A 24,212-nucleotide genomic window follows, 5' to 3' on the forward strand; every position below is an offset into this window, starting at 1 on the left:
AATTAAAAGCTTCCTAAACACTTCATATCAATATTTTATCACTTGAATGTGAATTTCTTCCCCAGGTCTGTGCTTTTTTTTTTTTTTTTTGCGTTTTTTTAAATTATTTTTCATTATTATTTACTAGTGTCAGCAGCTACAGTCTCAGCACACAATTTATTTTGTGTGTTGAAATCTTCTTCGCCATCAAAGCAGTGCATATTAGGCCAGTTGAATCAAATTCAATACATTTTTTTTCAAATCAGTTGAATTTTATTTATATAATGCCAATAAAAAATAACAGCCATCTATAGTGCTTTTTACATTTTAAGTCGACGACCCTATAATAATACAGAGAAAACTAAAGATAAAACTAAAAATAAAAAAATCATATGATACCCTTTGAGCAAGCACTTTGGCAAAGGACAAACTGTTATGACCAGTTTGAGGTAAGAGTAGCAAGAAAGGAGAAAAGACACAATGTGGAAGAGACAGAGATTAATAACCATCATTATTAGGCTTTTGAAATTAATCAGACAGATGGAAACAGAGCAAATCTGCTTCAATACATATGTATCTTTATGAACCTTTTTCATTCTAATGGGACCATAGTTAAAGAAAATAAGATCATAATGTTGGATTCACTAAGACTTAAAACTGTCCTGTCACCATATATTTCTGAAAGGTTTTTATGGACAACATGTCTAAAGGGCTCATAGACATTTAATTGCTCACGTATAGTACTTGTACCCAATGACCCCTAATTAAGCGTTAGAGAAAACTGGGTAGTGAAAAATCCATAATTACCCTTCATTATTGCAACTGTACACACACACACACACACACACACACACACACACACACACACACACACACACAAGAAGAATTAAAAACATTTTAATAATGTAACTGTTTTGAAATCTTAAAATACATATTAATCAGCGATAATCTTTCATGCATCTTTAGAAAAGAACTCCATTTCTTCCCAAAACAAATGATCAATAAACTAATCAAGCAATAAAATATTAGAATACCAAGTCAAAAATATGACCATGAAAATGATCCATTGTGGTAAAGACAGGAAGTAGCTCACAGTAGAACAAAAACATGAGTAACAGATGACAAACCTTTATGAAATTTAACACTAATGATGTCTAATTGAAGTTGGAGAACTACTTGGATTATTCAGAAATTTTAATTTTACATTCCTCTGTCATCAGTCAAAAATCATTTCTCACAGATCCAGGTCTTAGATACATAAGAATGTGATCGTGTCCATTTTCCATTAATCTCACAGCATACTGCAGAAAAACCATGACTGGGATCCTGCTGGTATGGTGCCCAAAACCTGTTGGATAAAAAAAAAATATATATATTAAACTAGACTAAAATCATATCTATTGTCACATTCATATAAATATGACTCTCTATAAGCATTTCCCAGATTTCTGTCACACTTGACCTGCTTTAGACTTTTCTCTGAGAATCATCACGTACATTAACACAGTTTTCAAGTATTTTATGAATATTAAATCTTCATGCTCTTAAATCTTAGAATAAAAAGAAGGAAGAGCTGACTCCCTGCTGTTTGAAACTATTTTCTCAGCTGTTTCCTCTTTTCATTATATTCGGTTGCTGATGTAATGTATTGCCATTCTGTCTTCCAACACATGGAGGTATTAAATAATAACTTTGACACCATTTTGGTTTTAATTTAAAAGAAAATGTCTCACGCCTCTGTCAGCAGGGATCCATCCACCCATTCCCATTCATGATTGCCAGTTTTCTCTTTATAACTGGTATCGAGACCAATCCAGGAGTCTCCTTTCATATTCAGTTCAATAAATTCCTAATTGAAAACAGACATAAATATTTCGGCCAGTCGTAATTCAGTACTTCTGTTGTAGTAATATCATGTTGTGAATTTGTCTGAAAGAAAAACTAAATGAGATGAAACATTTTCATTCTTCTCTTGTCTTTTATAGAATAGATAGATCAATAGATGGTCAAAAACACAGAACCTCTGGCAGTTGCATCAAACAAACACACCCACCTGTTCCTCTTTGTTGTTTATGATCACCAGATCAGCTCCTCTGGACTGACAGTCTTTCCTGCTCTCAGGCCAAGTTTTCATTTCAGTGGATTTAAAGTAACAGCTCCTTCCAAATTTGGCCCAATCGACAGGACACATCACTTAAAGTCAGACACATGATTCAAAGACAGATTTCATGTTTTTAATTCTTCTTGCTTGTGTGTATTTTGGCATGTGCAGGTAAGTAAACACTTGGTAAATACTTGGTGAATCTTAATGACAGTGATAATAGATGCAGATCCAGCAAAAAAAACACCAGACTGTAAAACTGCACTTGTCTCAATAGAGCTTCTATGAGAACAAAAAAGGTCATAGAAAATCAGAAAAATGATGAAAGCTTGTCATCCTGTTGGTCTTATGTAACAAAATAAAAAAAGGTTTTGACTACATTTTGAGGATGGGGTTCTTACATGCTGTTGGACTCCAAACTCTGGTTGCACACAGTCTATTTATCAAATTGTTTTTCCTCAGCTATTCTTACCCCTAAGCTTAGTAAGAATTAGCAAAAGTACAAAATTCTCTACTTAAGAAGAAATACAACGGGTGGACGGGGCTGTGGCTCCCCACACCCTCTAACAGATCATTACATGTAGGAACCTTTTAAAAACAAGCGCGTTCATGCTCACAGGTGTACACTTTCTTGGCTGCTACCTCAAAGCACATGGTGCGCTGTCGATCTTGTGTACTGCACAATAACATTTAATATTTAGTATCTACTGTTATCTACTGCTAGCTAGTTTATTGTGATGGTGTTGTATTTATTATGTTGCTCTTTTTTGTTTGTTATCTCTTCTGTTTTTTTCTCTCCATACAGGTGATCCAGGTGTTTTGTTTTTCTTTCTTTCTTCCCCCCTTTCTCCCCATCTCTTCTCCCCTCTATTTTTCTTTCTCTCCCTCTCTTTCTTTCATTCTTTCTCCCTTTCTCCATGTCTGTCCCGTCTGTAACAACCGAAAATAAAATAAAATAAATACATAATTATAATAAAGGTCAATCAAATGAACCAATATGGCGAGGCCATGATGATCCACTTGGTAAAGTAAATCTGCTTGGCATCTCTCTTGGCCCTAAGACAACAATTCTGATGGCTAAAGATCCAAATGGGACAGGCAGAAAAAAAAGAAAAAAAGAAGAAGAAATACAAATATTACTGTTAAAAAAATACTCCAGTAAATGTTGAAGCACTGATTCAACTTCTTTACTAAAGTACAAGTTAAAAAGTACAGGCTCTGAAATGTGTTGAAAGTAAGAAAGTAAAAAGTAGCTCTTTGGAGGATGTTTCTAATTTTTGTGCAAAGCTAACTGAACCTTGTGTTATATTAACATAATGAAAAAATAATATCAATAAATAGGAATACAAACTTTAATCTAATTTTAAAATTCTAATTATACACAGCCTGAATCAGAAGAAAAAGAAGGAAAATAAAAACTATATATGTATTTTCTGTTGCTTACAGGGAGAATGTAGAGAGTGACTTTGCCTCTAAACAGGAAAAAGTGTACAATCAGGGGTTAAAGTGGATTCAGCAAGTTTGAGGATCCCTAAAATTGGTTGTAATGGTTCAGTGTGGGGAAAAGAATCATAACTCATAATATTTTCTATAGAGAGCTCCAGTAGATTTTCTTAGTGTACAGGCTGTGGTCAGCTGACCTGCTATTCTTTGTTTATGTACACAACTGAATTCAACCAGATGTCAGCAGATGTTTCATGAGTTCTCCTGACTGATTTCCATCGTCTACACTGATAGTACACTGTTCATACTGTCTGTTTTCTAGACAGTATAACGGTGGTATGAAGGCAGAATTCAGTCAATGGATCTAAGCATTATCTTTATCTGAGAAATCTTTTATTATATAATTCAAATTAATCTAAAATGATAACTCAATATGAAGAATGTGAATAAAATTGGAGTTAATTGAAAAAGGATCCATTAATTTTTTGCCTCATTTATTTTATTTACTTATCTTTTCTCCTTGTTACTATGTGGAGTGGTATATTCTGACTGTAAATTTGTTGTTTGGTCTGAGTTAGGACCAGAGATAAATGTTAATGTTAGTTTGTTCCTTGATTTTTGGTGCCCACTGGCAATATAAGTTGGATTGTAGATAGGGGGCAGGGTTTAATAAGAATATTTTCTTCTTCCTCCTCCTTTTCACACAAGGTTGCAGTTCTTTACTGATAGAAAGTGTGTTTGGTTTGTCTGAAAGAACTAACTGTGGAAACTGTTGTACCAGGTGTGAAATAAATAAATAAATAAAAATAAAATAAAAATAAATCTCTGCTACAACTCACTCTGACCATGAAACCACAGCCACTGTGTACCAGTCACACACAGTACAGCAAACTAACCTGTTTACAAATACCAGAGTATTTCTTTAAATAATACAGTTGGTTTACCTCAGTTTGATTTGCTGCATGTTTTACAATATGAAAAAAATATAGTGTCACGTGAACTAAGATTCTATAATGGACTTAAAATATGATATGATTAAAAGAATCACTGGAAAATGCTTCCAGATGATTTTTAAGTGAACATAACTGAACATAACCTCCTCCTTATAGTTTTAGTTTTCAACTTCAGACTCAGTGTGTTGAAGGGCTTCAGAGTAAAATTGTGTCTAAGAAAGAATATTTTTTACTGATGTGCATCAGGGAAGACTTTGGATACAAAAAAAAAAAAAAAATTCTGACCTTCCAGAGGTCCAAGGGATATTCCAGAAATGATGACACTATTTTTTGGAGACTTGATTGTTTAGCAGGTGTTGCTTTTATACTCGTTGATCTCTAATCTGAAACTTGACCTGTTTCCAAACACATTAGACTCACAGCATAAATTACCATGGCAATATACCCCAGTAAGAAGTAAAGAACTGTCGTAATACAAAAACCCAGGCTTAACCCTGAAGGTACCTGGATAAGGCAAAATCCTGCTCCTTGCAGTACAGGCCTCTTGCCTACTCTACACCCAAAAAGGAGCAAGTCGTTTGCTAGTAGCACTAATTGTTTTTGTGAGTAGCCTGAATGGAAGTTGTATTTATGATTTTGTTTGTTTTGTATTGTATCTTAAGTTTTAACTTGTGTAACTTAAGTTGCATAAATTAATAGCACATAAACATACAAATCCAACCAGTTAAGTACAGTCAATGAATTAAAAGGTAGAATAATATTCAGACAAAACATTTGCAGCCTCATTTAACTGCATTTAAGTCTTTTTAAACTACCTTAAATTAAGTGAGAGCAGTTTTTTAACTTTTAGTTGATTCTGCAGCAGGATAAACTAGTAGTTTAGTAGTAGTAGTAATATACCTGTACTGTTTTTGCCCCCTCTCCAAAAAAAAATAAATAAAAAACACGTCCAAAAAACAACAAAAAAAATCATCAAAACTGCTCTAATCTGGTTTTCTTCTTCATGGGAAAACCCATTTTTCATGACTGTTCATAAGAGTTTAAAAAATCTGAATTTTAGAATTGGGATCCAAGAGAAAGACAGAGCATGCCAGTTTTTTTTATATCATATTATGTCTGTGTGCATTACTTACATAAAATCAGTATGGCAAGAGTTTATGGCTTCTCTGTTTTTCACAAAGAAAAGACAAAAAAAATTCGCAATATGTTAAGTAACAGCACAGCATCTCCAAATGTGTGCTTCTTTTTCAATCAGGGTGCTTTCAGAGCATCTACCAGGGCTCTAGACTAACTCTTTGCCACGGTTGCACTGGTGCGCCAAACATCTTAGGCGCACCAGTGCAAAAGATAAACCGCATCGCTTACAGCTGCAGTTTTACATGTGTACTTTTGGGGGGAAAATTGCTGTCCATACAGACAATATTGATTTGTAAATGATTAACTAACATTCTTGTCAACATTTCAACCAGAAAGATAAGCTACTGAACAACTGCTTGTGTTTAAAGTGCATTGGCACTCTTTGGTAATATTGTAGACAATGTTAAACTTAATCATCACATCGGCCTCCTCTGACGACCTCTTTGCTGCTGCCTGCCGCTGAAAGGCAGTGGGGAGAGGGGACACTTGGACAGTGCATTTATCACAGCATATCATGTGTTTTCTGGTTACACTGTGTCAGAGCACTGGCTAGGAATTTCAGACGAATCAGGCCTTAAATCAGGGGTCTGCAACCTTTTACACCCAAAGAGCCATTTGGACCCGGTTTCCACGCAAAAGAAAACACTGGGAGCCGCAAATACTTTTTGACATCTAAAATGAAGATAACACTGTATATATTGTTTTTTATCTTTATGCTTTGTGTGAACAACTAAGGTGTGCTGCTTATGAAATCCATGAAGTGCTACAGAGAAAATTAAATTTTATTTACGTAATTAACACATTTTGAACTCTTAAAGAAATATAACAAAAGGAAAGACACCCAGCTGAACTAAAATGATCCATGTAGCAAACAAAAACTGTTGTCAGCTGCCACCCTTATATCGCCTTTGGGCTGTTGGAGCCTTGACCTGACTCTTAAAAAATAATTGGAAAAAAGCACTATGCTGCTGAAAAATGAAAAATAGATATTTGCAAAATTCTGCCTAAATATGTAATTTACCTGGTTAATGCGTGCGGCGGGGCGTGGTTTGCAGCGCCGCTGCAGGGGAGGCGGACGCACCTGAGCGACACCCGCAATCACGCCTCGCCGCCTTTACGTCTGCGCTATCTATGCTGTTGTGTTGTTGGTGGTGTATGTCGGGCTGTGAGCTGAAAAGCTACAGCCGGCTGTATGCGTACAGCAACCGTGTGTGAAAAGTGCTCAATAAAGAGATGCTCAAAAGCATGCTCATGGAAACATCGTCGGGTCTGCCGTGATTTGTTTACAATGGGACTTCTGCTCCTGAACCTCTGCGCACAGAGTCCTCAAATCGGGGATATACGAAGTCAGTTTACTCACGGTGTTTGTCTTTAACATAGTTCACGGTGGAGAACAGCTGCTGACATAATGTGGATCCGAAGATCCGTAATTGGCCTACCTGGGGTTGAAAGTCTCGATAAATGCACGGCGTTTCGGCGGGTATACCGGCTTCCGCGAGTGTGACGCTTATTTTGAGCGATGAAAAAATAATAGAATATAATTTTATTTTTATATTTCAATATCACAATAATCTTCCAATTTAGAACTACGAGTTAAAAAGAACTAACATAAATAAAATACACTTCAGCTAAATACTTCTAATTTATTTTCCCAAACCACGCGGAGCCGCAGTATAAGGACTAAAGAGCCGCATGCGGCTCCGGAGCCGCGGGTTGCCGACCCCTGCCTTAAATTAATGAAAAAGTTATCAATCGTTCTTTTCATCTTTTCTTATTACCCACAGCGACATCCACTTCTGCTGGGCCTAGGCTACTCACTAGGGCTGGGTATCATCATTGATTTCTATAATCCATTCGATTCCTATTCCCAAGGTTCCAATTCAATTCAATTTTGCCTCAGACAGCCAGAAATATTATAATTCTGATCATTTTTCAGTACTGATACATGCGAGACTTCATCAGAGGTGTGAGCGTCACAGCAGATGCCTTTGTGTCAAAGTAACTGAGGATAAAACAAAGAACATGAAGGAGATTTTCCTGGCCTGGCTTTTTGTAGCAGATAACCTTAAAAATATTCTGTAATATTCTGCAATTTTGCATAATTTTAAAAAAGTTTACATTTCTTCAGTATATCCGAGGTCATTTAAGTAAAGAAAAAAAAAGGCAGCAGCCAACATCGCAGTAAACAAGCGAATGAATAACGCAAAAATTGAGATCTGAGATGGGAAACTGTTCTTGAAGTACAGAGAAAGAGAGAGAGCTGTGCATGAAGTGTGATTTTTATCATGGTGGATGCAGGAGTAAGAGAAGATGACGATATTTATCAAATGTGAAGCGTAATGGTAAATGGCCTGTATTTGTATAGCGCTTTACTTAGTCCCTAAGGACCCCAAAGCGCTTCACGCTACAATCTGTCATCCACACATTCACATACTGGCTCGAACCGGCAACCTTCCATTTACAAAACAAGCCGCCAACTCTTGAGCTACGATGGCCCTTAATTTGGATCTTTTTTTGCTGCTGGTTCAGTGAAATTTGGTTGGAGAGAGACAAAACCTGCAGCTCAAAATGCTTTCTCAAAAAAGTGAGAAAGTCAAGAAAGAGAAAGCTGATTCTGATGCATTGGATCCCCCCTCTGTGTTTACGTCTTTGTGTGGAAACTGTTTATCTGCTCTTACTTGCCGTTTGGTGGTTGTTGACATATTTTTGTGAGCTTTAACCTGAGATTCTGGTGTTCCTGGCAAAATATATGTACAGGGTGGGCCATTTATATGGATACACCGTAATAACATGGGAATGGTTGGTGATATTAAAGTCCTGTTTGTGGCACATTAGTGTATGTGAGGGGGCAAACTCCTCAAGATGGGTGGTGACCATGGTGGCCATTTAGAAGTCGGCCATCTTGGATACAACTTTTGTTTTTTCAATAGGAAGAGGGCCATGTGACACATCAAACTTATTGGTAATGTCACAAGAAAAACAATGGTGTGCTTGGTTTCAATGTAACTTTATTCTTTCATGAGTTATTTACAAGTTTCTCTTTGTTCACACCCAGAGCTTCTGAAGTCTTTGCTTTTGTAACTCCAGATCATTTCCTCCAATATACTGTAATGCCCTTCGGGTTGCGAAACGCACCTGCAACGTTTCAACGTCTGATGCAGAAGGTATTGTTTGGAGTGAAAAACTGTGAGGCTTACTTGGATGACATTGTCATTTATTCTCCGACGTGGTCAGAACATCTGGAAATGCTCTCTGAGGTGTTCAGACGTTTTTGTGAATCTTCTCTCACATTAAATCTCTCTAAGTGTGAGTTTGGTAAAGCCACCATTACTTATTTAGGGAAACAGGTCGGACAGGGGCAAGTGTGCCCTGTTGCTGCAAAAGTACAGGCCATTGTTGATTTTCCTGTCCCGCAGACAAAAAGAGCTCTGCGTTGTTTTTTAGGAATGGCCGGTTTTTATCGAGGGTTTTGCAAAGAATTTTCTGATGTGGTTAGTCCCCTAACTGATCTTGTGAGCCCTTTGAAGCCTTTTATTTGGTCTCCAGCGTGTCAGGTGGCATTCGAGTCTGCCAAAGCATTGTTGTGCAGTGCACCAGTGCTACCTGCGTCAAATTTTGAGTGCCCTTTTAAACTAGAAGTTGATGCCAGCTCGTGTAGTGCAGGCGCTGTTCTTTTACAGGAAGATGGTCAAGGTGTAGATCATCCCGTCTGTTACTTTTCAAAAAAGTTTAACAGACACCAGACCCATTATGGCACAATTGAAAAAGAGGCTCTTCCCTTACTCCTTGTTTTACAGCACTTTGAGGTCTATGTCAGGTCAAGTGTGCTGCCTGTGCAGGTGTTTACTGATCACAACCCACTAGTGTTTCTTTCCCAAGTGCGCAACTTCAACCAAAGACTTATGCGCTGGTCCTTGTTGCTGCAAGATTTTAACTTGGAGATCAGTTACAAGAAGGGGAAAGAGAATGTGTTGGCTGATACTTTATCTAGAGAACTTTCTCCATGAAATAAACATTTTGGGGGTAATGTTAATTCTTGGGAAAGGGGGTGTTACGACTGTTGTCGTAATTTTATTATGTAAATCTGAGTGTGCAGGTGCTTCTCCATCATTGGTGCATCCAGGGTGGACGGATCATACCGATTGGCTAATGACCGGGAGGCAGCGCATAAGAAGACACCGCCAGGGATTGCCATTTCATTCATTCTCAGCCCATCCCAACCGGCAGACCGTGTGTTCTCTGTTAGCAATGTTTGTTTAATGTAGGAGCATGTAGGGGTGGACCGCCTTTTTGTTTGATTATAGTTTTCTCCTGTTTTTGTTAGGTAGGGAGGTAAGTTATTGTCATTTGATTTAATTCTTTTGAATAGGTAAGTTTGATTTATCCCTGAGGTAGGCTCCCTTTTGTTTATTGTTTTGGCCTACGGTTCACCCCGAAGTTATAATTCGCTCCCTTCCTTTGTTTCTAAATTCACTCATTGTAAATAAATCACTGTCAAAAAGTATTAATTGCGTGATGTGCTGCTTGGGGTCGGACGAGGATGGATCACCCCTTATGTTATGGTCTGGCCATGCCTAGACGGGCCATAACACTGCTGAAACCAATCATTTTATTCCAGAAGATGATTGAATAAAATGATTATAAATACTTTGACCACTCTGAGTCTGTGTCTTCTCTGTCCAGTAGAAGAATAAAAGAATTAGGTTCAGCTTGGATCCAGCTCCTCGACAATAGAAAACCATTCCACGAAGCTCTGTTCTTGAGCTAATGTGAAGGACACATGCTGTTTGAAAGTCTGTATTGATTATCTCTCTAGAAAGTTTGTGACCTCTGCGCACTATATGCCTGAGCATCTACTGTCCCTGCTCTGTGATTTTATGTGGCCTACCTCTTCATGGCTGAGTTTGTCATTCCTAATCTGGCTGGAATTCATTGAGCTTATGGAATCAACCCATTCTTTCAAAAACGTAGGAAGAAGCATTCTGCATGCCTAGGGGTTTGATTTTATACACCTGTGGCTATGAAAGTGATTGGAACAGCTGAATTCCACCAATACTTTTGGCAATATACTATATTATAACTGATACACTGTATATACTCACTCAATGTTGTAGACTTCCATGACCTAAGAGGGAAAAAATAATAGTAAAAACAAGTATAAGGTACAATTCTGAGTACTGCTGTATTTGCACATGAGGCACAACTTTCTTACTTTAAAGTTGGGCTTGCGGTTGGCTGTAATTGTTTCTCAGTTTGAAGTTGGGTTTGCAGTTGGCTATAATTGTTCCTCAGTTTGTCATATTTGTTCTGCAGCTGCTCTTTTTCCAAAGTCACCGAAATATCTGCTTAGAAATGAAACAAACCTAAAAAAAATCTACATATTCTACTGTATAAATACATCCATATTTTTATTGTATCCTGTGCTAGTTTAAAAATCACTATCACACTTAAAAAAAAAAAAAAAAAAACTAATTCACTGTTGCCACTCACCTAATAACAAACATGAACAGGTCTATTAGCAGCAGATTAGAATATTTAACACGGAGGATTAAACTATAACATTAGAAAACATGGACAGATTAAACAGCAGAAAACAAAACAGCTGCAACAAACAGACCATCTATATCTCAAAAGGAAAAGTATAGTATGTGTAGTAATAAGACAAGCTGTATGAATGTGTGTGAAATGATAATGGGCAGTTGGAAAATTTATCAGTTTCATGGATTTGATTTTCATGAATCACTAATCAAAGGATAAAGTAACTATAACTACAATTGCATTTCCATTTAAATAACAGTCTGATCTTGTTTGATGTTGCTAGTTTTAGCCTTATTCCTTCAGCTGCAGCTCTGATCTGAGACTAAATGCTCTGACAGCACGCAAAGAGCAAACATTTAGAATATATAAGGACCTACAGATCCTCCTATTAACAGATCAACCTACTACCAGCGCTCGTAGATGTTGATCAGGCATGGTCACGCTATTTCCCAGTGAACTGATTGGTCAGTAAGCAGTTGCATAGTATATAATAATCTCAAATCACGAACAAACCCAGTGGTACCCCAGTAAGAAGTGATCTACCTTTGTAAGATCGAAGCTTAGGAGTAAATTTGAATTTACCTCGTTAAGCCCAAGTAATGCTTTATGGTACAGGTCTCAGGAATAAGACGAGGAAGGATCACATTAGTAATATCACTGTGGCGTGGGTGTGGTCTCTGGCCAGCTGCAGAGGAGGGGTGACGCAGTGAGCTCTCGGGGTGGCGCAGGGGCGGGGTGAACAGGTGTGCTGGGATCTGACAGTGATTGTGTCTCTTTATATGTTGGCAGTGACAGTCGGAGGGAGGAGAGCGGACGTGACAGCAGAGAGAGAGCGGGAGTGTCTGTGTCCCAGTGAACAAACCACAGTGTCAAATAAAAAGTTCTGCTGTCATCATATTCGCTCCAGCGTATGTTTATCGGGTCCAACGTTACAATCACTTTCTCACTTTACTATAGTAAGAGCACTCTTGTCACTAGTTTACATGCATGTGGAATGTTAACACAGTGAGGCCATCGTAACCGGAAACATTAAACAGATAGTGAGACTCCTTCAGCTTATCAGGGATGTAAATCCTTAGGTGACGGCCAAGCAGAAAACAAGGTCATAATTCTCTCTGTGAGGGAGGAGGTATAGCCCCCCGTAAGAGGGGCCAACATGTAAGAGTTTGTGGAATGTTCTTTGTCTTTGTCTCTGTATATAAGATTTAAGGGCGGCGGCCACAATTCAGAGATAATCCTGGTGTTTCACTGGGATGCTCTCTCCACATTGCAATGTGTTTATTAAACCCACTTGGAATCAAGCTCACATGGTGTTATTCTTAACATTTCCATAACAATGTTTAGAAAGAAAAGCGTCTGGACTTTGAGAGTCTCAAATGAAGAGGAGAGGTGAACCGTCTTCAAGCAACTGAAAGAAGTCCAGACGCTTTTCTTTCTAAGCTCCTTAGACTACAATGACCCGGATGACTAAGAACCTTCACAGACATACTATAGGGTGGATGCTTTAAATGGAAATATGAAGTAAGAAGAGGAAGAAAATAAAAGCAGATCATCTAAAAATGTTGCTAAAAATTTATAATGTGGAAATAATACAGCCAGTATTATTGGAATAAAATTCCTCACAGCGTGTTGTGATTCCAGCGAGAATCAGAAGATACAGCACTCCCAGGCTCACTTTAAAAGCTTTGAAGCAGCTTCTTTTCACAGCTGGAAGCTTCTTCTGGGTGTGTCCATCTAAAAAAGAAACCATTGATGAAGCAGTGTTTACAGGCTATAAAGACTATTTTTTCTTTAAATTGAATTAAACTGTTATGTAGAAACATCATCTCAAAGTCATAAGAGTAGTAATATACCTGTACTGTTTGTGCCCCCCACCCCTCACCCCCACTGTTCATGTGACTTATGGGTTCACTTAAGTTCAAATATGTTTTTACCAGGGTTTTAATTTAATCAATCGATTATGTTTTAACTAAGCTACTTTTTATAGATTCTGGAAGTGTTGCAGCAAATGTTATACAGACATATGTGTAGTAATTTGTTGTTTTGCTGTTGCCTTGACAACCCTGAAATGGCATAACAGCTTTTTAAATTTATCTACAATGGTCAGAAAAAGCAGATGTCCGCAAGGTGTTTGATTCAAGTGTTGAGACTGCAGTTACAGCGGCGCTCCTCTTCCAGCATCACGGTGCGTTTTCTGTATTTTGTATGTGCAGAAAGCATCCTTTGTCTCAACATAAGGCCTATTGTTTGAAACTGCTCAGGGGGGAGGTTGCGGGGTTTTTGCAAAGGCAAAAGGCCGCAAGGTATACCATTTTAACAGTTTTAACTGCGATACCCAGATAGAGCGGCACCCTCTATTGTTTTTGGAAACACACAGCCTATACAAAGTGTACCTCAGAACCACTGACCCACTGCATTTCTGCGTCAGAACGCACTGTGGAGCACACCATTTACCATTTCATTTGGTAAGTAATCAGGACTATTATTGAATTTTATAAATGTGTATGATACGATATTATAGGATATTTGTTAATTTGGGTTGAACCCAGGACTGTATAGGCGTTGGCTGAATAGCAGTGGTGTTCACCTTGGGATGTCGGTCAGAACACACAGGACGCACAGATAAAGGTTATACCGTCTTTACTGTGATTCCTTAGCTTAACAGCACAGTACAGCAACACAGTAATGCAACCGCAGGCTTACAGAGTGGTGAGGGGTGTGGGTGTGGCCTGTGAACAGAACATATACAGAATACTGAATGTAATAAACATCTGAGTCATGAATTATGATTCATTAGCTTTCTTCGAATCTAACCAGAACTACAAATGGGAATTCCTATATGAACATCTACATGCACAAGTTTCATACACTACTCCCAAACCCTTACAGTACATGACACTTACTGCCAATACACCCAACAACAATATATCACAAAACACCAAATGGGTTTAGCTTACAGCTAGCAAGTATGTAGCATAACAAGTAGCATTAGTAGCATGAAATAGCCACATAGCGAACAGGTCAATACACATTGCACTTCTACATCCACTAAATGTCTAAATGGCATAAAAGACTAAACTGTCCTTTCCAGGCAGGGCTGCACAACTCTCACAATTCTTTAGTGACACACACGACTCACACCATGTGTAGACATCCCCTGCTGAGTCAGTCTGCTAGGTGGCTTTTGCTCTATGTTAGCTCAAATAAACTCTGATCACTGGAACATGTGCTCAATAGTGCAGCTGTGCTCTCTCGCCACAAGGGGGCTCCCCCACACAGCTGACAGGCTTTCCAACAATATTCAATCTGTTTTCTTTTATAAAACAAAAGCCTGATTTTGAAAATGGGCCAGCAGACGATGATATCTTCTGGCCCTTCTGCTCAAACAGCCATCAAAGTGCCAGAACTTGATACAAGCCGGTAACAGAAATGACTGTATCAGGGACACAGACCAAACTTCAGTCTCTGAAGGTCCATCCACAAACCCTACTGTTACACCTACATTTAAAGATTGGACTGAAGATATTTGCCAGTGTCGGAGTGGAGTACACCCCCCTCACCACCAAAACTTACAGACTACAGACACAGACGATGAGGAAGATATTTTGCATTTCGATGATTCTCTCAACATTGATGAGCTAGACTGGGCATGCCCTCCCTTCCAAGTCCCTGACAAAATTACCTGAACCACTATGGGTTAAAGATGAGGACTGTATTGTGATGAATTGTGAAGTAAGAATTTTTTTATGTGGAGTCCAAAATGAAACAGTTCTGCTGGGCAGTCGTGTGGCCAGTTGCTGAGCCGGCTGAGCAGGTCCAGAGGCCAACCATGCAGTGGCGGCGACTGAGTAGGTCCAGAGGCCGACCCCGCGGAAGGCGGGGCTGCAGCCTGGTCTAGGAAAACCTGGTGCTTGAGCTGGAAATAAGTCGGCTAGCCTAACCAGAGATTGTGCTAGGGCGTGGAAAGCTGGATGAGGGAGTGGATGGGATGTTGAACTGGTGGGTGGACAGGCTAGCTCTTCCGAGCCTTCAGGTCGCGAGGACAGCGGCTGGAGATCCTCAGCTGAGCCTCTAGGGAGGTCAGCCTGGGTTCTGGCTGCCCTCACCCTGGGTGCCGGGAAAGGCACAGGAGGTGGCTGGACACCAGTCATCCCCACCCGAGGAACAAAAACGGGTGTGGGGATAGAGTGGGTCACAGCTGCCCTCATTCTGGGAGATGGCACGGGTGATGGCTTAATGATAGGGGTGAATATAACGATGGGATGAGTGATACTGACTGTGGCGTGAATGTGTTTAATAATGGTAGGGGATAACGAAACAGCTTCTTCGGAGATAAGATGGTGAGTATTAACAGGAAAAGCAGTCTCTTTAGAAGCAGAATGATAGTGAATAGTAATTGGATAGTCCAGAATGTAATCACAATATACAGTGTTTGATTGTGATGATTGACATGCAATCCCTGAGTTGTGGTGAGGTGAAAGAAAAAAGTCATTTTTGCTCACCGACGGATACTGTTGCTCCAAATGGGAAGACCGACGGTGGTGTGAGCCTCGCTTCTCTTTGGTGGAAACAGATGAGTCACTAAGCGAGAGAGCCTATGTTGAGCCGAGGTGGGAGGCAGAGCCGTCGTGGCACAGCGAGGTGGTTGGGTCGGTGAGTGAAGCAGCTGGCGATGTGTGTGCGAGGAGCAGAGCAGCAAGAGAGGAAGTGGCTAAAGCAAGGTGAGAGATGCCCACTCTCTGCGGGGAAAGCTCCGGTGCAGGTGAGGCAGCAGGTGGGAGAACACGTGACTTCGAGGACCGCCCAGAGCCACGTGAGTCCCCTTGAAGACGACCATGGTCAAGTGAGCCATCATTTGTGAGCCGCGGTCAAGCCAGCCGCTTCTTATCCGCCGCATAAATTTTCTTGCGCTTCTACACGAGTTGTCTTGATGCATGCTCAATCATCGAGGTAAGTAAATCTCCAAAGGTTGATTTTGGTTAGCCTTCTTGGACTGATTTTCATCAGTAATGGGGGACATCTAAAAGCTGACGTGTACTGTAAACCTGCGCATACGGATCAGTATTTAAGGTTTGACTCTCATCATCCACAGAAGCACAAACTGGGTGTCATTAGGACACTACAGAGTGAACACCATCCCCACTAACACAGCGGCCAGCGAGGCAGAAGAACAGCAAATCAAGAAGGCCCTGAGTAAATGTGGTTATCCCAGCTGGACTTTTGTCAAAGCTGGGAAGGCGCCAAAAGAAAGCTCCAGCCGATCCAGGAGAGAAAGACAACCGCTGCCTAACCGAAAACCTGTAGTGATCCTGTATGTGTCAGGAGTATCGGAGCAGTTGAGATGCATTTTTTTCTAAACACCGGGCCAGGACTCTTCAGTCTATTCACACCTACAGGCCAGTGGACACTCTTTCAAGGATGAGGATGTACACATCCTGGACAGAGAGGAACGCTGGTTTGAGCGCGGAGTCAATTAGGCCATTTACGTGAAAAGGGAAAGACCATCTCTGAATCGAGGAGGGGGCCTCCTGTGATTACATTGCTGTGATTGCAGCCATTCCCCAACTCTCTGTGAATGGTACTCATGGCCATTGATCAGTGGGCTTTGATCAGTGGGTTTTGGTCAGTTGTTGTTGATCAGTGGTCATGAGAATTTGCATGATTAAGATTAAGGAAGTGACCTCCCAGCCCATTGTTCCTTCAGTAGGCTGGTTTCAGTCATTATGCAAATGTACTGTTTATAAGGTTGGGGAAACCCGCAGTCAGCTGAGACTGAAGAAGTCACTTGGATGAGTGACGAAACATTTCTCCCACTGAAAACGCTACGTCCAGATGAACAGAATCAACCTTTGGAGTTCTACACGAGTCTTTACGCTAGCGCCTTTTGTCGTTATATCCCGATCATCATTCTTAATAGTTGATGTCCAACTTTCAACACAGTCCTCCTCTGGGACACCTACTGTACCTCTGTGCCAAGTTTCATCCAGATTCACTGGAATATTCCTCAGAATTTTTTTTTCCTCCTTGGGAAAGGCAAGTTTTCTCCTTAATCAGTATGTTGAAAAACATTTTTGTAAATACAATATGATTATGAAAAATTTAAAAAATAACTTGATAACTATAGATGTTTCTATTTTATTTAATTTTACTTTCATTTACAGACATGGAAAATTCGTCTGAAACATGAACATATAATAAAATGCATTGAGACTTTCTCCGAACCACGAGACAGAAAGAAACACCGAAAATCTGTGTTCCGCACAAAAAAAAATCTAACCTGAATTGAAATTAAAATTAATACTTTAACAATTCTGTTTTGCAGTGTTAGTCAGTAAGTAACTGGCTGCTCCAGTACGGGATTAGAACAATGCCATCTTATCCCATAGTACATCCATTAATGTGATTCACATTCATATATACCCAGCTAATCAATGTCTTTGACAGGCTATGACAGCGTCCTTATGTGCTGATACCGGTGTTTTAGCTAGGCGGCTGATGTGGAGTGAAGCCACGTTAATGACAACATGTACAACCATTGGAGATGTGTGTGTAGGACAGACGGAACAATTGAGGGAAAAAGTGTGGACTTTATACCTGTTTTTCAGTTGTGTTGATTGTGTTGTTTTTCAATTGTGTTGATAAGCCACGTAAACCCAGAGTTATGATAAAAATACATGCAATGTTTGGTTTTCTTCCTGAATACTATCGCACTCTGTCAGTGCGCCCCAGGGTGGCTGTGGCTACAATGTAGCTTGCCATCACCAGTGTGTGAATGTGTGTGTGAATGGGTGGATGACTGGATATGTAAAGCGCTTTGGGGTCCTTAGGGACTAGTAAAGCGCTATATAAATACAGGCCATTTACCATTTTACCATATTTACTATATAGAAATGGTAAAAACTGTGTTTTATAAGGAAAAAGTTCAAAAGCACTCTCCGCCTGTGAGCAAAAACCAAAACCAAAAAATCCCACCCTTCCTATTGGTCAAAAAATGTACCATGTCGACCAATCAAAAAATTATATGGCAACATCGCATTTAGATGTTTGGGAAGGGGGAAAGTTTTAGGAGTGACGGCGGTGTTTCGAGATGTGAGAGATTTACAACGTTTATCGCAAATCTTGTGTACTTGTGATGTTCACCGTTATCTCATAGTGGACAGATATTACTTTTTGGAGTGGCATGAATAATTTGTGTGGCATCAAATTTGATGCAGAACACCTGATTGTTCTGGAAATAGTTTGAGAAGTGAAATGAAGTTTATTGGATTTACAGAAAGTGTGCAATAATTGTTTAAACAAAATCAGGCAGGTGCATAAATTTGGGCACTGTTGTCATTTTATAGATTCCAAAACCTGTAGAACTAATTATTGGAACTCAAATTGGCTTGGTAAGCTCAGTGACCCCTGACCTACATACACAGGTGAATCCAATAATGAGAAAGAGTATTTAAGGGGTCAATTGTAAGGTTCCCTCAACATGGGGGTCTCAAAACAACTCTCAAAACAACTCTCAAATGACCTAAAGACAAATATTGTTCACCATCATGGTTTAGGGGAAGGATACAGAACGCTGTCTCAGAGATTTAAGCTGTCTGTTTCCACAGTTAGGAACATATTGAGAAAATGGAAGACCACAGGCTCAGTTCAAGTTAAGGCTCGAAGTGGCAGACCAGGAAAAATCTCAGATAGACAGAAGCGGCGAATGGTGAGAACAGTCAGAGTCAACCCACAGACCAGCACCAAAGACCTACAACATCATCTTGCAGCAGATGGAGTCACTGTGCATCGTTCAACCAATCGGCGCACTTTACACAAAGATGCTGTGTGCGAGAGTGATGCAGAGAAAGCCTTTTCTCCGCCCACAGGACAAACAGAGGCGCCTGAGGTATGCTAAAGCACATTTGGACAAGCCAGCTTCATTCTGGAATAAGGTGCTGTGGACTGATGAAACTAAAATTGAGTATTTGGGCATAACAAGGGGCGTTATGCATGGAGGAAAAAGAACACAGCATTCCAAGAACAACACCTGCTACCTACAGTAAAATATGGTGGTGGTTCCATTAGGGCTGTTCCATATAACGATATATATCAGATGACGATATAAATATATAAACGTCTATCGTTTCATTTTACGCTATGTTTGTTTCGTGGTGTCGCAAAATAAACTGTTTAAGGCAATATTTTTTCATCGTTTTGATGGTCACTGTAGTGGCTATATTAATTTCTTAAAGTTCGCTCTTTCTCTTATATTTAATATATCCACACTACAGATGGACAAGATCCTGTTTTATGCGTTGTTGTTAGCAGCAACGACAGTAAAACCATCGCGTGTCTGCTTGTTTATTTTCAAAATAAACCTTTCACGATAAAGCTCAAGATCTTGTTGAGACTTTTCAAAATAAACTCAATCACGTGAAAGGGTATACAGAGCATTTACAGATGAGAAGCAAAAAAGAGCCGTTTGGTGCTAAAAATTAAAACTTAGACTCAAACGTTAGAACAGGCTTTTCCCCGTAGTACGCTGTGTAATAAATACTTACAAAGAAAACGGCGGCCATTACAACTTATGTCTAAAAATGTATAGTTTCATACATCGTTAAAACACTCGACTCTAGGTACACAACACCCAGCTAGAAACACTTCACGCAAGTCGAGCGGCCCAAGATTCACAGAATTTACAGAAAATGCTTAATTTTTGTGATTTATATCGTTATCGGACGATAGATGTCTTATATCGGGATATGAGATTTTGGTCGTATCGCACAGCTGCCTAGGTTCCGTTATGCTGTGGAGCTGTGTGGCCAGTGCAGGGACTGGGAATCTTGTCAAAGTTGAGGGACACATGGATTCCACTCAGTATCAGCAGATTCTGGAGACCAATGTCCAGGAATCAGTGACAAAGCTGAAGCTGCGCTGGGGCTGGATCTTTCAACAAGACAACGACCCGAAACACTGCTCAAAATCCACTTCCTGCATTCATGCAGAGGAACAAGTACAACATTCTGGAATGTCCACACTGTTAGAAAAAGCATCTTGAAAAAACGGTGATATTCCGGCAGCTGGGGCGCCAAAATACGACCGTATAATTACAGAAAATAACTCCCGAATAAAAATACGGTTATTTCCAGTAATGAAAATACAATTAGTTGCGCTAATTTGACATGGGATCTCGCCTTTTTCAAGTGCCGCTAAACATTAAATTAGGAACATGTTAATGTCATTAAACAATGAAATCATCTATAAATAGGAAAAAAAAACATCTTAAAAAAACAGTAATATTCCGGCAGCTGGGGCGCCAAAATACGACCGTAAAATAACAGAAAATAACTGTCCCATAAAAATACGGTTATTTTCAGTAATGAAAATAGAGTTTGTTGCGCTAATTTTACATGGGATTCTGCCTTTTCCAAGTGCTTTTAGACATTAAATTAGGAACATTTTAACGTGATCAAAAAATGAAATTACCTATAAACAAGGTGACTGAATGTGGCAATATGAATCATAATACGTAAATGTACAGAAATATACAGTTAACAGTTGGTTTAAATAATAATGGATTGCATGCCCTGGGACAGAGGCGAGGCTGCCATTTCGCACCATCGGCCCCTTTGGCCATCGCCAGTAGGTGAAGTGTCTTGACCACGGAGAGTGTCCGAGCCGGGGATTGAACCGGCAACCTTCTGATCACATGGCGAACTGCCAACTCTTGAGCCACGATCGCCCTAACTAGCAATGATAATAATACTTATGTGATGTAACACAAGCTTATAGGGATCATGTTATATGCTTTTCCATAGCATTACATTTGAATTCAACAGTTCAATCTTTCAAATAACGGACAGATATTTGTGGAATCATGATACATTTGTGAATGTATTTTAACAATCTAAATATGCATATGTACAGACAGATACATTTAATAATCGTGAAAATTATGTTTTATTACATTACAGTGATTTAACGTTAATTTACATTCAAAATGTGAAGTCAAAGTCTATTTACGTAACTTTAATGATATTCTAGAAGAACAGAACATTACTGTAAAATGCACAGTAAAATACTTTTATATTAGGATTTTTTCCTACGGTCGCAGCCATACCCTCGACCTTGTTGTTGTTAGTTCACATTCATTGGCCAATGCTTAGCATCATGTTATTTATATCAATTGCAATTCCTACCTCTACATTTCTTTTTCAAAATATATATTTAGTACCGTGCAGTGTTTTAGATTGTGGAATGCAGAGGAATCTTAACAAAGAAGCTCACAGAGAAAGATTGAGCTTGTTATTCAACCCCAAGCTGGTAGGAGAAGCTTTTTATTAAAACACTTGCTGGTGCTACGATGTGCCCCAAGGTTCAACAACAGCACAACAGAAGTCACTCATGGTACAGCACTCTCTCTACAAAACAACAACTGTCAGTGACTCTGCATAAACACAACATTCAAGATAACAGTTAAAAGTAACGGAACCATAAACAATAAAACAAGAACATCTAAACAGCAACACATGTCCCAAGGCATGATGGGAGAGAACTAGCTGTTCCCCCAACACGCCACAATATGTTTTTTTTAGTTTTTATTCCTATTAATTATATTTTCACTTGTTACCTCTGAATTATTGAATCAGACCTAGGTGACATGAAATTTTCAGCAAAATTATAATTCAAATACTCCTTTAATTATTGATTATTCTCATTAATTTTCGATCATTTTATATATTTTCCCATAGTATTACATTTGACTTTAACAGATCATTCTCTCACATAAATATTCGTGAAATTATGATACATTTCTGGATGTATTTTTACAATCTAAATATGCATATGTACAAAAAAATATATTTAAAAAACAAGTAAATTGTGTTTTACTATATTTACAGCGATGTTATGTTATTTTACCTTTGACATGTAAGATCACAGTCTACTTATGTAAATTTAATGATATCCTAGAAAGACAGTACAAAACTGTAAAATATACAGTAAGATACTTTGACATTACTATTTTTTGGAACAGTGCATCTCAGTCCCCAGACCTGAATATTATTATTGAAAATCTGAGGTGTGAGTTAAAGAGAGCTGTCCATGCTCGGAAACCATCAAACCTGAATGAACTAGAGATGTTTTGTAAAGAGGAATGGTCCAAAATACCTTCAACCACAATCCAGACTCTCATTGGAACCTACAGGAAGCGTTTAGAGGCTGTAATTTATGCAAAAGGAAAATCTATTAAATATTGATTTCATTTCTTCTTTTGTGTTGCCCAAATATATGCACCTGCCTGATTTTATTTAAACAATTATTGCACACTTTCTGTAAATCCAATAAACTTCATTTCACTTCTCAAATATCACTGTATGTGTCTCCTATGTGATCTATTTAACTGACATTTATTATTGATTTATACAGGAAAATAATGACTATTAACAAGGCTGCCCAAACTTTTGCATCCCACTGTAGGCTGGGTGTTTCCAAAAACAACAGAGCATTCTGCAGTGTCTGGGGGTCCAAAAAAGTTAAAATGATACCCTTCTGCCTTTGCAAAAACCCCGCATCCTCAACCCTGAGGAGTTTCAAACAATAGGCCTTATGTTTAGACAAAGGATGCTTTCTACACGTGCAAAATACAGAAAATGCACCGTGATGCTGGAAGAGGAGTGCTGCTGTAACTGCAGTCTCAACACTTGATTCATACACCTTGCGGACATCTGCCTTTGCAAAAATCCCGCATCCTCCCCCTGAGGATTTTCAAACAATGAAGCCTTCAGTTGAAACTTACGATGCTTTCTACATGGACAAAATAAAGAAGGTTATGTTGGGTGTTTTAGAAGTGTCGCAACAGCATTTTATTTCTAAAGGGTGAATGTGATTTGGTGTTCTGGTGCTGTTTGCTGAGACAGAATCCATAAAAAGTAGTTTAATTGAAGCATAATTGATTGATCAAATTAAAACCCTGGTTAAATATAAATGAACTGAAGTGAATCCAGAAGTCACATGAACGAGCAAAAGCACCTTTTGCGCACACACATGAACCCGCACGGGGGGGGGGGGTTCGTATTTTTTTAAAACAAAAATTACGAACACATGAATCCTGAACATTAGTTTGTACTTACCACCATCTTCTATTAAGTTAGCTTCCTGGTACTGCGTCTTCACCTCATTTTTCTCTTTCTCTCCATTTTCATTGGCCCCACTGCTGTATTTCACTCTAAAATGTGGGGCAGTTTCCAGTTCGGAAGACATGCTGAGATAAGATGTCTGACTAAGAGGCACTGTCTATGTGTTTCTCTGTGTCGGGCTACAATGAACTAAGCATATGGAGGAAATTTAAGATGTTAATCAGGCAGTGTTTCCCCTTTAAAATTGAGATGATGCAAACATAGGTACAAAAACAGTTCTGTTCTCTCTTTTCACTACATCCTGCTATGTCATCTCTCTTGACTCAACACCAAACTATTTCTGTTATTTTCTTTCTGTTTTCTTTAAAAGTAAAATTTCAGCCCACAAAAATATATCAACAGCAGTGATCACAAAACGGTGTATAACTGAAAACAGTAGTGAGATCTTTATCCAGGTCTTCCCCTTAACACCTGACCTGTCCAGAGGTTCAGTCAATGAGCTTGTCAAAAGCTTCAACGCTAAAATGTTAAATGTAATGGACACTATTGCTCCCATTAAGGTGAAGGTTATGTCTGGAAGGAAAAAGTCTCCATGGAGAAACTCCAGACTGGTGAAAAATGAAAAAAGAGAGTGTAGGAAAGCTGAGCGCAAATGGAGAAAAACAAACCTCCAGGTTCATTATGACATCTATAAAGAGAAACTTCACAATTATAATTTACAACTGAGGAGTGCAAGGAGGTCCTATTTCTCTCTCTCATAATGCTCGGTTCTTATTTTCTACAGTTGACAGGCTAACAAACCCTCCTGTGTCAGTGGCAGCTGAACTTCATTCGACCATGGCCTGCAATGACTTTGCCAAATTCTTCACAGAAAAAATCCAAAAGATTAGACAAGCAATTGGTACATCAACAGCAGATTCAGGATATGTACTGTGTCCACCGAAA

The 24,212-nt window shown here is 39.1% G+C and overlaps 1 protein-coding gene across 1 annotated transcript; it reads right to left on the bottom strand.

The window, feature by feature from the left end:
• Positions 1–208: 208 nt before the first annotated feature.
• Positions 209–23,464, bottom strand: LOC116315376 (CD209 antigen-like protein C). The gene is made up of 7 exons (XM_039605504.1): positions 23,262–23,464; positions 12,775–12,885; positions 10,826–10,955; positions 10,716–10,738; positions 2,033–2,172; positions 1,713–1,828; positions 209–1,327 (listed from the first exon to the last, which is right to left on the bottom strand). The coding sequence occupies exons 1-7, from the start codon at positions 23,389–23,391 to the stop codon at positions 1,207–1,209; spliced, it is 771 nt and encodes a 256-aa protein (XP_039461438.1). The 5' UTR covers positions 23,392–23,464; the 3' UTR covers positions 209–1,206.
• Between the last annotated feature and the right edge of the window lie 748 nt (positions 23,465–24,212).

The sequence above is a fragment of the Oreochromis aureus genome, linkage group 22, assembly GCF_013358895.1.
Source record: "Oreochromis aureus strain Israel breed Guangdong linkage group 22, ZZ_aureus, whole genome shotgun sequence".
NCBI lineage: Eukaryota > Metazoa > Chordata > Actinopteri > Cichliformes > Cichlidae > Oreochromis > Oreochromis aureus.

What these genes read in the sequence shown, in the direction of transcription:
- LOC116315376 (XM_039605504.1), bottom strand. Translation starts at nt 23,391, where the DNA reads ATGTCTTCCGAACTGGAAACTGCCCCACATTTTAGAGTGAAATACAGC. An exon ending in TAACTTAATAGAAGATGGTG is followed by an intron (nt 12,886 to 23,261) that starts GTAAGTACAAAC and finishes TTTCTTTTTTAG; the next exon opens with ATGGACACACCCAGAAGAAG. An exon ending in GGATCCCTGCTGACAGAGGC is followed by an intron (nt 1,328 to 1,712) that starts GTGAGACATTTT and finishes TTTATCCAACAG; the next exon opens with GTTTTGGGCACCATACCAGC.